The sequence below is a fragment of the Malus sylvestris genome, chromosome 1, assembly GCF_916048215.2.
Source record: "Malus sylvestris chromosome 1, drMalSylv7.2, whole genome shotgun sequence".
Lineage (NCBI taxonomy): Eukaryota > Viridiplantae > Streptophyta > Magnoliopsida > Rosales > Rosaceae > Malus > Malus sylvestris.
In genome coordinates, this window is record NC_062260.1 from 7348355 (window position 1) to 7364501 (window position 16147).

Below are 16147 nucleotides of genomic sequence, written 5' to 3' on the forward strand. Positions count from 1 at the left end.
ATTTCTCCCGGCGAAAAGAACTAAGCAGCCAACGCCATTCACGATACTCAGCAATGGAGCTTAACCCAGCATTCCAATAGGCAGGAGGCCTGCATGCCCAGCATTCCAGCAATCCATGAGGCCTGCGACCTCTTCATTTCTCTTAATTGTCGGTCTGGCCTGCATCAGGTCCAAGAGCCCAAAGGACATGAGCCATGCAGCTTACCTAGCATTACATCTTAGTGCTTCAATATGTAGTCCCAATCGCATAAGTTGTCCATGGCTCTAGCCAAGTTGAGCAGCCTAAAGTAGTGGTCCCTGCCACAACACGTCTTCAACCAATGCCGAGCAGACTCCTGGCCCCTGCCAGCTGACGTGCTGCACCACCCGACGACTGCCCCATGACAACACTATCCAAGAAGAAGACAAGAAAAATTAAAATTTTCTTACATCGGTGCGGCATGGAGAAGACGAAGAAATCAAAGAAAACGGTCATTTGCACGGGCAAGATGTAAAAGATTACTAGAGGAGGGGGAACAAATATCCTCTAAGCTCTCTCTTTCTCTCTCTCTCTTGTAGGGTAGAATAAATCACTCTTCAAAGTTGATTTAATAACCCACTTAAGGTGGACTTAAATAGGCTTTGAGAGGAATTTATTTCCTTTTCCTAGAAGGATCTAATTTCCTATTAAAGAGGGAACTTACATCAAAAAATGAAGTAGTCCTATGTTTCATAAAGCAAGAAGATCTCTACACTTGCTACCTTTTCCTGCGAGCAGCCCAACATGTGTGGGGGCATTTGTGGAGCCAAAAATAATCACAAGGCGACACGTGGATTTTTGGGTAAAAGAAGACAAAAATACCCTTGAGGCATACCGGGATTCCTACGCACAAGCAGCGGACAATCATTCATCAATCAAGTCAAAGGTGTCCAAAATATGTAACAAATTCAAAGATATTATCATCCATCCTCATCTTAGGTAATTATTTTATAACCTACATAACATTCCATTTAAGTGGAGGTTAATTGGCTAATTAATGGATTAATTCCTAATTAATCCATTAATCACCAATTAAATCATCCATTACACCCCCCAAAAACACCCAAGGGCAAGCCACTCTTTCTTCCAAAGAGGGTCGGTCATGCTCTATAAATAGGACTCCATTTTCTCTAAAAAGCTAGGTCCACACTCTTGCAAAGCTCCAAAAAACTCTCAAAACATTTTTTCTCTCTAAATTCTAACTTTGGCATCGGAGGTTCTTCGACCAAAGCCCCCCCCCATTCATCATGGGCACGTGAGGCTTTTGGCCTTAACCAAAGGTGTTAATTGTTTTGTAGGTGCAATTTTGTCCAAGATCAAGGAGGAAGAAATTTACATCCACACTGCTTGATGCCATATTTCTGGAAGAACCTTTCCAAGTCTTTGCCCACGAATTACGAACCATTGTCGGTGATGATAGATTGAGGGATACTGAACTAACAGATGATGTTCCTCTGAACCAACAGATGATGTTCCTCCATATGAAACGCTATATGTCTGATTAAGTAGTAATGGTCAAGGGCTCGGCTTCTAGCCACTTGGTGAAGTATTCGATAGCTACGATCATCCTGCCCCTACCCTTAGTAGCCGACGACATGGGCCCTACTAGGTCGATTGCCCACTACATGAATGGCCATGGGCTTGTCTGTGGGTGGAGCTCGCTAGTAGGTAATACGGGTACAGGCTTGAAGTGTTGGTAGTTGTCACATTTTTGAACAAATTCCTTAGTGTCTTGATGCACAGTGGGCCAATGGTAACTAGCATTGAAGATTTATATGCTAAGGATCGAGCTCATAACTTTTAAGTTGTTAGGAGGCGCTAGGCAGCAGAGATGTGGGCCTGAAAATGACTTTCGAAAGAGAATGTCGTTCCACATGTAGTAATGTGCTGCCTTTATTTGGACCTTCCCAAATTCCAATCTTTCTGCTTAGAGTGTCACATTGACTAGGTAGTCGATGATGGGATATTGCCAGCTTGGGATTGTATTGACTTGTAACATTTTGGCCGTTAGTTCTTCTTCTATACTTGATTTTCCCAGATACTCGATCGGGATGGAGTGTCTGAACTGGTAGTCCAAAATAGAGCCTAAGGTATCATGGCATCTGTATAAGCATTGTCTGCCTGTGGCACCTGTGTGAGGGTGTAAGTCTGATATGCCCCAAGTTGCTTTTGTACCTTCTCGATGTGTAGTGCCATCTTTGGAGGCTTTGCTGCATACTTCTCAGTAGTTTGGCTAGTGATAAGTTAAGAATCAGAATGGATTGCGAAGTTCTTGATTGCCAGATCTTGTCTCATTTAAAGGCCTACCAATAATTCCTCTTACTCTACTTTGTTGTTTGATGCCTTGAAGCCTAGAGTGATTGCCTCTTCAAGCATCAAGTCGTCTGGGGTGATAAGAACCAAGCCTACTCTATAACCCTTGTAGTTGGATGAATCATCGACGTGCAGGCGCCAAAAGTCTTTGTCTAAAAAGGTTGGTTAAGCCAAGGCGTGCTTGAGGGTGTCTTTGAGCTGTATCGTTACGTCTTCCCGGCCGAGAGTGAACTCTATTATGAAATTTGCGAAATCCTATGCTTTTATCGCCGTGTAGGGTCGATAAACCAAGCCATATTGACTGATTTTCAACGCCTACTTCATTACTCGTTGAGAAGCGTCTAGACCATGTAGGATAGATCGTATGGGATATTGAGTCATGACGACGACCGTATATGCCTGAAAGTATGGTCTGAGCTTCCGAGCTGTAACAATTAGTGCTACAATTAGCTTTTCGATCCTTAGGTATCTTGTTTTCACATCGATAAGAGCTTTAGAAGTGTAGAATACTGGCAGTTGGGCCCCCAACTTTTCTCGTATGAGGGCAGAACTTTCTGCTACGTCTGAGACTGCTAAGTAAATGTATAATTCCTTGGCTAGTTCCAGCTTGGATAGTAGCGGAGGGGATGTTGAATATCTCTTCAAGTCTTAAAATGCTTTCTTGCACTCGTCATCCCACTTGTCTCTTTGCACCTTCTTGATGGCCTTGAAAAATGGCTTGCATTAATCGGTTAAGTGCGAGAAGAAATGGTCGAGCACAGCTGCTCGTTTAGTTAGACTTTGGATCTCATTTAAAGTGGTTAGGTATTTCATCTCTAAGATTGCTTTGATCTGCTTGGGATGCACCTCGATTCCTCGCTGAGTTACGAGGTTCCCTAAAAATCGCCATCAGGAGACTACAAAGGTGCATTTGGCAGGGTTAAGCTTTATCTTGTACTCGCTAAGGATACTGAATATCTCTACCAAGTTTCTGAGGTGGTATGACCACTACTTTTCTTTTACCATGATGTCGTCGAAGTAGACTTCCATGGTAACCCCAATCCGCTTCTTGAACATTATGTTTACTAACCTTTAATAGGTAGCTCTTGCGTTCTTAAGGCAAAAAGGCATAACCTTGTAGCAGTAGATGCTTCGCTAGATAATGAACGTAGTTTTCTTTTTGTCGAGCTCAAACATGGTGATCTGATTGTAGCCGGAATATGAGTTCAAAAAGCAGAGCAGCTGGTTCTCTACGGTTGAGTCCATTGGTAAGTCAATTCGAGGGAAAGGGACAGGGAACAGATCTTTCGGGCAAACCTTGTTAAGGTCAGTGTAGTCTACACATACTCTTCACTTGCCATTCTCTTTCTTCATTACCAGCACAATGCTGGCTAGCCATACTAAATATGCCACTTCCTCGATGAATCTGGCTACTAATCTATTTCTGAATGATCGCTACTTGTTCTGGAGCTAAGTGTCTTCTTTTTTGGATCACCAGGTTGGTAGCAGGGTCGATATGTAGTTTGTGGTAGGCTACCTTGGGATCAATGTCGGGCATACCAGAGGGTGACTATGCAAAAACATCATGGTTTTCCCTAAGAAAAGTCATGAGCTCTTCTTTTTCCTTTAGGCTCAGTCGTGAGCCGGTTCTAGTGGTATTCTCTAGCCACTTGGGATCAAGAATGATGTATTTGACGTCTTCTTCTGGATTTCACCCTTTTTCCTATGTCGGCATGTCCTCCTGAATGCCATCGTCTTGATCTGCTTGCTGTAGTTACTGTTTGGTAGTAGGCTCGTCATTCTCAACCTTGGTAGCTCTAACAGGGGTGAAAGACTTTTTTTTTTTACTTATTCAGCATTTACACCATGTATTGTCGGGATAGGGCCTGGTCAGACTTGACCTCTTCGACTCTTCCTCCTAGGATGCGGAATCGAATTTTCTGGTACTCAACAAAGGTTACGGTGCCCAAATTCACTAATCAATGCCTTCCCAAAATCCCATTAAAGGGAGACGGGTCGTTACTATAATGAACATCTGCTTTGAGACTATTGGTGGCGTTCTCACATTGAGTATTATGTTGCCAATAGCAGTTGAGGTGTATTTGTTGAATCTGGTGAGTACCTCTGCTCAGTGTATTATTGTGTTTTCTAGACCCATTTTCTGAATGACAGATAGCTGAAGTAGATTTACTATGCTATCATTGTCCACCATCACTTTGTCGACTATAACGTGTACCGGTTGAACGGACACTACCAGAGCATCATCGTGTGGGAAGTCAACTCCCTCAGCATCCTGCTCGGTGAAACCAACGATAGGTCTAGGTTTGGCATCAGCTGCCTGAACTTGGAAGATCGTTATAGCCTACTGGATCTTCCTCTTCTTAGAGTTATTTGTGGCCCCTAAGTATTCAGACTCGACGAAAATGCTGTTGATTCTGATAGTCTTGGCAAGCAGCTCATTGTCTACATTTTTATTAGGCTGCGCAACTGACTTGTCCAGGTATCTATCACATTATCCTATTTCACCAGCTTTTCTAGGTATTCCCTCTAGGTATAACAAGTGTTGGTCATGTGATCGAGACCCCGTTAGAACCCATAGTACTTGGAGTGATCCAACTCAGAAGTATCTCCTCTAAATTATCTTGGCAGCTTGAACTAATGCCCACTCTTGCGGTCACAGAGGATCTGGTTGATCGGGATCGAGAACTTAGTATAGTTTTTGGTGGCTTGACCTCCTCTTGTCGGAGACCGGTCTCTGCACTTGGCCCCCTGCCTATTTCAATCTTTGGACTACTTCTTGTATACTTTCTTCTAGGTTGCCTTGGACTCTTTCTAAGGTTGCTCAGGTGCCTTGATTACTCGTCAGGCGCCATCCCAAAGCACATGCTTTTCTGCCATAGCGAATAAGTTTGCTCAAGTCAAGCATTATTTCATGATCAATTCTCCAAAAAAAGGAATGATCTGCTAGGAGTCCCTTTTGAAAGGCTACGCTGGCGATCGAGTCGTTGCAACCGATTATCTTTGCTTTCTTTGCCTTGAACCTCTTAACATAGTCATAGAGCGACTCTTTTGGATCTTTCTTGATGTTGAGGAGATGATCATACTTCTTCTTTATCTCGGGGGCCCATGCGGGAGTGTACACTGCCAGAACACTCGATTCTTGGTTGATCGAGGGGTTGCTTACCGGGATATCGTTGGAGAGAAACATCATTGCATGTCCTTGTCCTGCCTTGGGACACCTCATCTAGGGCATGCTGCATCTCAGTCTTTGCCAGAGCTGATTCACCAAGGTAATTTGCTGCACGAGGGCGCTTGTCCGTTCGACGACCTGTTGGGATAGGTGTTGTTTGCTATTTGAAATGGAAGAGCGGGACGGTAAACGTCTGCTTGAGTTATGGAAATGTAATAGACTCTAGGTGCAAAGCTTGAGCCAGGATAGGTCAGATCTGTAGTAATGTGGGGTGAAAATACCCTTGGGCACATGGGTGTTGGGCCACCTTGGTTGGCGTTGCTTGGGCTGCCTCAGTCTAGGCTGCTCACGTCCAAGTGAAGGTGGTAGGTATCAAAGGCTACTGCCAAGGGCCAACAGCAGTCTGGACCTACTAGCTGCTTGCGTTGTGGGCTTCATGCCCTAAGGTTTCCTCGCGTTGAGTGAAGGCTGCCCCGTAGGCCACTATAACGACATTTGCCGATGCTGGCATGGCCATGGTACGTCATGGTGGCAAAGGTACAGTCTTTACCGTGGTAAGCCTCGAGGAGCGACAGCGTGGAGCCATGTCGCGATCTCCATTGGTTGGTCCATGTCCTTCAACATAAGAGGTCCCATTGGTTGTGGTTTCTAAATTTTCTGCCATTGTAGTCGTGGATCTACAAACAAAGGAAGTTGAAAGTGAGAGTCTTCTTCGAGGCTTCGAATCAGAGCTCTTAATGAAAGCACTAATTTATGGATGCAAATTTTCACCTTTCCTTGATTGACGAATCTGCACCTGCAAAATAATAACACCTAAGATTAAGGTTAAAAGCCTCACGCGCCCACGATGAATTTTGGGGGGGGGGGGCTTTGGCAGAAGAATCTCATATGCCAAAGTTAGAATTTTGAAAAGAATGTGTTTGAGTGTTTGTGGGAAGCAAAAAGCCTCTTTAAGGGTAGCTAAAACTTACTGAATTTTGGAGATAAATAGAGTATTTGTAGGAGAGGAGAAGAGCATGGGCAGGCCCTCTAGGGTTTAGGGGTGGCTGGCCCTAGGTGGTATTTTGGGTGGAATATTCTAAGATATTTGTAAATAAATATCTTAAAATAAATAGGTGAATATCCTAAATAAATGGAACTAGGATAACTTACTTGAAAGAGATCTTCTCCGATTAGGAATATACGTATGATAAGAATAAGAAATTATTTTATCATAAATACCTTTGACTTTTCCTATGGGCAGGGATGCCTTGAGCAGTCGTTAATCTCTGTTTGCTCTACCTTAGTTGCGCGTGGTGAATGAGGCTGCTCCTCGCTATTTAATAGGGGCAGTCTTGTCCTTCTGGGAAAATAATCCATGTATGATTTTTGGCTCCACAATAAACACACAGTAGTAGGATTCTCTCTCCTCTTATTTCCAATCTCTTCTCTCCCCTCCTCTCACATTTAGCTTTTTATCCTTTGTCTCAATAGAAAAATCAATATAAAATGTTGATGTGATTTGATCGTAATAGTTCAAGTAGGAGGAGAGAATAAGAAAGAGATTAGAAGGGGAAATATATTAGAAGGGGAGATGATCCTTTTCCAAACACACAGCATGCACGGTTGAAATTGCAAGAGCCTATTGTTCGGCCCGTGATCTTACTCAATTACTGTTTGATTAATCATTATTAAAGGTATCAAGTAACTAATTAAAGGAATTGATGTCATTCTGACTAATTATCACCTAAATTAATTTACAAAAAGGTTCATGTGTGCATGTTATGATCTAATAATGTTGTTCTTAATTTTTCACACTACTTATAACATATCATATTGTCCAATTTATGCGACATGGTCAAATAAAGAGTCACTTTTACTTGATTATCACCTAAATTAATTTACAAAAAGGTTCATGTGTGCATCTTTTTCTTCATAATACATACTATTTTGTAATCCAAAAAACTAATGGTTAGATCTTGCATATAAAAAATTAATAGATTTTAACAATAATACTTAATCCAAAGATAAACACACACACACACACATGTATATCTTGGTTAAAGGATCATGGAATGCAGTGGTAAAACAAAAAGCTCACCAAATTGTGGTTGCAAAAGCGATCTCATCTCATGATCCCTTTGTCTCTTTTTGGGATCAGAGCAAACCCAAAGTCAAAATTAAAGCATCCAAAGTAGGTCAGTGTCATTCTGCAATTGTACCTAACGAATTTTATATTGACGGAAGAGAGAATTTACATATATTTATAAATAAATTTTTCGTACGGTCAATTTAGGTTATTATGAAATTTCTTTTTTTTTTATTACGATATCAGAGCATATTATCTCGTAAAATTTAATGGCTACATATGCTACATCACCTGTTGTACATGTTGTTTATGTATTATATTTGAAAATTTGTCACACATCATGTTGAAAATGAATTTAACAATAATAAAAGGAAAGACATTACATGAACTTATAAGTAAATTAGATTATTTTTTGTAATATTAATTAATTTTATAGTAAAAATTGAACTTTGTTCACGACTTTTTAGGAGCTGCCCGATCTACTGCCCTGTTATAAAGGGTGGTGTTCGATTCGTAAACTTCTCAACCACCAAGGACGAGAAATTTAAATTACGGAGCCAGCCACCGCCCAGCAGAGTAGAAGAAGAAGAATATCTGAATATATAACATGGATGTTCGTTTCAGAAGACCTACCATCACCAGAGAATTGAGAGAAAGCAGCACAGACAGAGCCGAAGTTATGCAGCAGCCACCAAGAGCCATAAAAAAACTTCAAGTTGTCTACTATCTCTCAAGAAATGGCCATCTCGAGCATCCTCATTACATGGAAATCACCCACTTGGCCAATCACCCGCTTCGTTTGAGAGGTTAAATTAAATAATCAATTTCTTTACCAGCTACAAATCTCTCTTCTTCGTTTTTTGTCTCTTATTTTCCTTGGTTATTGCTAATATATTTCCATGCGACTATGCAAATGTAGATGTAATGGATCGGCTGACTGCTCTTAGAGGCAAAGGCATGCCCGCCTTGTACTCTTGGTCTTGCAAAAGGTGTGCACTGCTGATTAACTGCAGTAGTAGCTACTACCCGGAGTACGTAGATTTTTCGTTATATTTTTATCTTTTGAGGCTAATCTAATGTATTTTATCTTTTTAGGAGCTACAAAAGTGGTTATGTGTGGAACGATTTAGCCGAAAACGATATAATTTATCCAGCAGAAGGAGCTGAGTATGTACTCAAGGGATCAGAGCTAGTTGAAGGCTGCTCTGCAGGTCCCTCTCTGTCTGTTTCCGTTTAACTACCTACATTATTAACATTTAAAACAATTGTACTCTTTTAGATGATGTACTAAAAGTTCCCTAATAATTCTTGTATGTAGAAAGATTAGATCAACTGCAAATGAGTAGCAACCAACAGATGATGCAGCAGCAAGACTCAAACTTTGGGTCCAAAAGGAGATCTCCACTCGCTCCGACTCGAAGCAGAGGACATGATCATCATCATCGAGAAGCAGACAAGTATCGGGAGGAGGAGGGTCAAGACCAAGACTCTGAGGACGAACAAGAAGAACAAGAACTGGTGGACTATGAGGATGAGAAAACAAGCTACACCAGCTCCACCACCCCCCATTCTCGCTGCTCCAGAGGGGTCTCCACAGACGAACTAGAAGACCCTCCACAAACCCGCAAAAGCCCGACTGTGTCAACTCACCCCGAGTCATCACCGCCTCCTCCTCCAACTCCAACCCCATCAGTTAATAATATAGCATCAAATCAGCCCAGCCAGCGCACCAATCTGTCCACATGGTTCGAGGACGGCGACCCAGTTGTGGTTTCGGATTCCAAGTCCTCAGCACTGCAGAGCAAGAACTCTGTTTTGCTTCAGCTCATAGCTTGCGGGAGCTCAGCAGTATCCAAAGCAAAAAATGCACCATGTGTGAGTCTGAAGCAACACACAACAGCGACAGATCATGTGAAGAAGAGCAGCGAGAGCTTCCGGAAAGAGGTTGTGTATAAGGCTGCAGTGAAGGTGGCGGTGGCCGCGGAGGAGGACATGATTAAATGCATGTCTGAGAATCCAAGGTTTGGGAATTTACAGGCAGAGGAGAAAGAGTATTTTAGTGGGAGTATTGTGGACGCCATGAAAGACCAAGATCGAGTTTTGGCTGAACCTAGGCCTGGGCTTAAAAGATCAAATTCCTACAACGAAGAAAGGTAAGTGACAACGATTTTCATGCATATGGGTCAAGTGATTAATTAAATAATGTAGTCCCGAATTTGCATAATATATATATAATTAGCACGTTCTCGATACCTTTAATGTGTTAACTAACTTTGGTGTTTGATTAATATATTGACTAGGAGCACCAAGGCTGGGTTTGTTTCAGAAACTGTAGAAGAAGAGAAGAAAGAGAAAGCAGCGGTGAAAGGGAAGTGCATTCCTCGTAAACTATATTCTTCTGCTGCATCAAAACAAAGCAAAAAATGATTGTTAAGCCTTATAATTTGTATGACCCAACAAATATGTAATTACCAGCACTGGTCAGGGGTTTTACTTTTACTTTGGCTTCCTATAGTTATGAAGAATTATGGCAACTGTTGGGTGGAAAGTAAAAGCTGTTGGGAAAGGTGAAATCTTTCCTTCGAATTAATTTGAAAACGACGGGTGGTGTGGTTCCCTCTGCGACTCTCCTTATATCCATGGGTTTGTTGCGGTACGTAATCAGAACAAGAAGTATGCATGCAACCGGGTATACCATCCTCTTCATATATAAAAATTAGTATAGAAAGAAGATTTACTTGTTTCTCCTTTTCGGCCAAATGGTTGGCCGACGAGGATATTTTTGCCCTTCTTGTGAACGTTGCGTAGACGTGCCACCACCAAGCCACAGATTGGGTTGGATACTCATCCTCGGGTATAGCAAAGTTAAGATCGCGATTCTTCTGGGTTATGAATGTAAGATCGATATATATCTTTTGAGCGTAATTAGTGTGAGAGCGGGGGACCCTATTGTATCCTAAATGGTGGTGTTTGATAAGAATACTTCCCATCATGTAATCCTTATCACCACGAAACCATATTATTCATATCTTTATAGATATATCTACTCAAATCAGAATTACTTTAGCTATATATCAGTCCACATACATTCCTTGTGTCACGGGCCGCATGTTAAAAACAAAGAAAATGCCCAAGACATCATATATCTAAGCCCATGAAGCCATGTCTTCATGGAAGCTTCTGGAACGTCCCGGAGAAATCAAGAACGTGGCGGAGCATTCAAGATAATCTTAGAGCATTCCGGAACATTCCACACAAGTGTACATATTTAAGCCTCACCTAGAATAATCTAGATTAGGCAAGTTGTATCTAGAACTATGCTAGATATTTTTGGATGTAAGTAGGGGATTCTAGAACCCTCCATTGAGGAGGTGACTTAGGCCTATAAATAGGAGGTAAGGCCATTTGGCCAAACCATCCAAGAATTGTAAGCAATTGTAAAGTTCTCTTAACTTTCAATACAAAGCTTCCTTTCTCCCATCTTCTAAGTGATCTTAGCATTCTCCAAGCTATCTTAGCTTTCTTTGTGATTCGATCCGGGGAAGCGAGGCTTCGAAGGCTTACTTAGCTTGTTCATCGAGGTATTCAAGTCTAAGTGCCGCACGGGCGGAAGGCTTAAAGAGTCATCCCGTGACAACTGGTATCAGAGCCAAGCTCGTGAATCACTTGAAGGAAAGTAGGATATGGCAAGTGGAGAGATGGTGTCCGGAGTCTCCGATCTAAGGGAGTGTACTGCCGAGGTCCAAGACGTTGCCAAGAGCAAGCCAAAGTTAAAGGACTTGCAAGCATCGATGGAGACCATGGAGGAGCGACTCGAGAAGGTGGAACGAACCATACTCGAGTTCGATACTCGACTTGATGAGGATGTTGTCGACAAGGAGGAAATCCAAACCATGGTGGACAATGGTAAGGATGAACTGCGTGGCTTGGTGGAAGGGCTACGAGATGAGCTCCTTGGCGCTCTCAACACCATGGCAGACAAGATGCGGAGGGAAGTCCAGGTTCACCTTGACAACATAGAGGCAAGGTTTGTGGCGCTTCAAGAAGAGATAAAGGACACAAGGGAACTCAAGGGAGATGTGGCGTTTTGTAAAGAAGCAGTCGTGAAGCAATTCGTGCAAGGGTCGAGGGAAATCAAGTCGTTGGACTCCAAGGTAATCGACTCCTTTAAACCCAAATCCTATAATGGGAAGAGGGAAGCAAAGGAGCTCGACACATTCGTGTGGAACGTGGAGCGATACTTCAAGTACCTGAAGCTTGAAGATGATGAGTCCAAAATCTCAACGGCAACCATGTTCTTAGCTGACAATGCCCTTATGTGGTGGCGTCGTCGGAGCATGGAGATTGAGCAAGGTACGTTCTCTCTCACCACTTGGGATGAGTTTAAGAAAGATCTTATGCTGCACTTCTATCCCCAAAATGCCAAGTACGAAGCCAAGGAGAAACTAAGGTGGCTCAAGCAAACGGGGAGCGTCAAAGACTATGTCAACGCCTTCGTGAGCTTGTTATTCGAGGTGCCCAACATGTTAGAGGAAGACAAGCTCATGTACTTCATGAGTGGATTGCAAAATTGGGCAAAACTCGAACTACAAAGGAGACATGTGCAAACATTGTCTGATGCCATTGCCGCTGCCGAATCCTTGATTGAGTTTAAATCAAGCCACCAAGGTGATTCCAAGTCCACGGGGAAGAAGGGTAACCATGAGAGAAGTGGGGGAGAACATAAGTCGAAGGACAAGGCCGAGACAAGCAAACCGAAGGAGAAGAAAGCCGATAAGCATGACAAAGGCAAAGGTAAGTCTTGGCAACCCACTTGTTACCTATGCGACGGCCCTCACATGATGCGAGATTGCCCACAAAAGAAGGCCCTTAAGGCCATGGCCTTCAAGGAAGACAAGGCCGAGGAGAGTAACGATGCAACGATGGGATGCATCCGTCTACTGAATGCCATCCAGACAACCCTCCCACAACCTAAGGCTCAAGTTGGGGGAGGATCATTGTTCGTCGACGTCAAGACTGGTGACAAGACGACGCGTGTGTTGGTGGACACGGGAGCAACACACAACTTCATGACGTCGGAGGAAGCCGCAAGGCTTGGCCTCCGAGTCACAAAGGAGCCTGGTAGTGTGAAGACGGTAAATTCCGACGCCACCCCCATTGTTGGAGTTGCGCGCAATGTACAAGTAGACATTGGCGCATGGAAGGGAGAGATCGACTTCACTATAGTCAAGATGGACGACTATGGCGTAGTCATTGGGTTAGAGTTCATGGACAAGGTACGAGCCTTTCCCATTCCTTTCTACAATATTTTCTGTATCCTGGCCGATGGAAGACAACCTTGCCTAGTGCCATTGGAAAGGCAAGCCAAGAAGTGCACCCAACACTTGTCGGCAATTCAATTTGCCAAGTCTTGGAAGAAAGGCGAGGCCACATTTCTTGCAACCCTAATGTTGAATGAAGGGGAGAAGCATGGGCCTTTGCCGAAACAAGTAGAAGACGTCCTTATGGAGTTTGCGGACGTGATGCCTAAGGAATTGCCAAAGAAGTTGCCACCAAGGAGAGAGGTCGACCATGCGATTGAGTTGGAGCCTGGTGCTAAGCCTCCCTCCAAATCACCTTATAGGATGTCGCCACCCGAGTTGGAGGAATTGAGGAAGCAACTCAACGAACTACTTGATGCTGGCTACATCCAACCCTCCAAGTCCCCATATAGTGCACCCGTCCTATTCCAACGCAAGAAAGAAGGTAGCCTAAGGTTGTGCATCGACTATAGAGCATTGAACAAGATTACCATCAAGAACAAGTACCCACTTCCGTTGATCGCCGACTTATTCGATCAACTTGGTGAAGCAAGGTACTTCACAAAGTTAGATCTTCGATCGGGATACTACCAAGTGAGGATAGCCCCTGGAGACGAATCGAAGACGGCGATGGTGACCAGATATGGAGCGTTCGAGTATAAAGTCATGCCATTTGGTCTGACCAATGCCCCTGCAACATTCTGTACATTGACGAACAAGGTATTCCATCCTTATCTTGACAAGTTTGTCGTGGTTTACATTGATGATATCGTTGTCTATAGCAAGACATTGGAGGAGCACGTCAAGCACTTGCGCATAGTGTTCAAGACCCTTCGGGAGCATGAACTCTATGTCAAGAAGGAGAAATGCTCCTTTGCCACAAAAGAAGTAGAATTTCTCGGCCACAAGATAAAGGAGGGGAAACTTATGATGGAAAAGGGCAAGATCAAGGCCATTCAAGAGTGGGAACCGCCGACCAAGGTACCAACACTACGATCCTTTCTGGGGCTAGCCAACTACTATCGGAGATTCATAAAAGGGTATTCAGCTATAGCGGCACCCTTAACAGACCTTCTTAAGAAAAACAAGGCATGGGAATGGACGGACCGGTGTCAAGAGGCCTTTGAGAGGTTGAAGAAGGCCCTAATGGAGGAGCCTGTACTAAGGTTGCCCGACCTTAGTAAGCCATTCGAGTTGCACACTGATGCTTCCGACTTTGCCATAGGAGGAGTGTTGATGCAAGAGGGACATCCGATAGCCTATGAAAGTCGCAAGCTAAACAATGCTGAGAAGAGGTACACGACCCATGAAAAGGAGATGACCGCCATCGTCCATTGCCTTAGAGTTTGGAGGCATTACTTGCTTGGTACCCCATTCGTCATCAAGACGGACAACGTTGCCACTAGCTACTTTCAAACCCAACAAAAGCTCACACCTAAGCAAGCAAGGTGGCAAGAGTTCTTAGCGGAGTTTGATTACAAGCTAGAGTACAAGCAAGGAAAGGAGAACGTGGTGGCCGATGCTCTAAGCAGACGAGTAGAGTTAATGGCTACGGTATTCAAGCCGCAAAGCCATCTCTTGGATCGTGTCCGAGAAGGTTTGTCACATGACGTCCAAGCCAAGAACATTGTGGAGTTTGTCAAGGATGGGAAGACAAGAAGGTTTTGGCTTGAGGACGGCTTGCTATACACCAAGGGCAAGCGGATCTACGTCCCAAAGTGGGGAAGCTTAAGGAAAGAAATCCTTAAGGAGTGCCATGACTCAATGTGGGCAGGACATCCTGGCACTCACCGCACGTTGGCTTTGGTGAGCGACGCTTATTATTGGCCACAAATGCGGGATGATGTAGATTCATACGTGAAGACTTGTCTTGTGTGCCAACAAGACAAAGTGGAACAAAGGCAACCGGGAGGACTGTTGGAACCATTTCCCACCCCATCAAGACCATGGGAGTGTCTAACCATGGATTTCATCACACATTTGCCCAAGTCTGATGGATGTGGATCTATCTTCGTCGTGGTCGATAGATTCACCAAGTATGCCACTTTCATACCCGCACCTGTGGAGTGCACAGCCGAAGTAGCTGCACGCTTGTTTCTAAAGCACGTGGTGAAGTATTGGGGTGTCCCGAGGAGCATAGTCAGTGATCGAGATGCTCGCTTCACGGGTAGATTTTGGAAGGAGCTTTTCAAGCTACTTGGCTCAAAGTTAGACTTCTCCACAGCTTTTCATCCCCAAACTGATGGACAAACGGAGCGGGTTAACGCATTGTTGGAGACTTATTTGCGGCACTATGTTAGTGCCAATCAACGAGATTGGGCTAAGTTACTTGATGTTGCCCAATTCTCTTATAACTTGCAACGTTCGGAGTCGACGGGAAAAAGTCCGTTCGAGTTGGCTATAGGGCAACAACCCTTGACCCCGAACACGATCGTGACTGGCTACACGGGGAATAGTCCAGCCGCTTTCAAAACCGCTAAGGAGTGGCAATTAGCCCACGAACTTGCTCGAGCTCATTTGGAGAAGGCTTCAAAGAAGATGAAGAAATGGGCGGATCGTAAGCGAAGGAATGTGGAGTTCCAAACCGGCGACCAAGTCTTTGTGAAGCTCAATGCGTCTCAGCACAAGAGTACTCGTGGCTTGCACAAGAGCTTGTTGCGGAAATATGAGGGACCATTCCCTATCATCAAGAAGGTTGGCAAAGCCGCGTATGTTGTGGAACTCCCACCCCGCCTCAAGTTTCACCCAGTGTTCCATGTGAGCAACTTGAAGCCTTATCATGCGGACAATGAGGAACCAAGTCGAGGTGAGTCTCATCGAGCACCCCCTTTGATGACGGAGGCATTTGACAAAGAAGTGGAGAGCATTGAAGCCAAGCGTGTCGTGGTGCGACCAAGACAACCAAAGCATGTGGAGTACTTTGTCAAATGGAAGGGGCTACCATACTCCGAAGCAACATGGGAGAAGGAGACGTCCTTATGGCAATATAAGGACTTGATTCAGACATTCGAGAGGCAAGAGTCGACGAGGACGTCGACGGCTTAAGTGGGGGAGGATGTCACGGGCCGCATGTTAAAAACAAAGAAAATGCCCAAGACATCATATATCTAAGCCCATGAAGCCAAGCCCATGAAGCCATGTCTTCATGGAAGCTTCTGGAACGTCCCGGAGAAATCAAGAACGTGGCGGAGCATTCAAGATAATCTTAGAGCATTCCGGAACATTCCACACAAGTGTACATATTTAAGCCTCACCTAGAATAATCTAGATTAGGCAAG

At 44.0% G+C, this 16147-nt stretch overlaps 1 protein-coding gene across 1 annotated transcript; it reads left to right on the forward strand.

Moving 5' to 3' along the window:
* The first annotated feature begins 8086 nt into the window (after window positions 1–8086).
* On the forward strand, window positions 8087–11049 carry LOC126632548 (protein SOSEKI 2). The gene is made up of 5 exons (XM_050302976.1): window positions 8087–8375; window positions 8489–8558; window positions 8665–8780; window positions 8888–9722; window positions 9870–11049. The coding sequence occupies exons 1-5, from the start codon at window positions 8177–8179 to the stop codon at window positions 9994–9996; spliced, it is 1347 nt and encodes a 448-aa protein (XP_050158933.1). The 5' UTR covers window positions 8087–8176; the 3' UTR covers window positions 9997–11049.
* Window positions 11050–16147: the final 5098 nt, after the last annotated feature.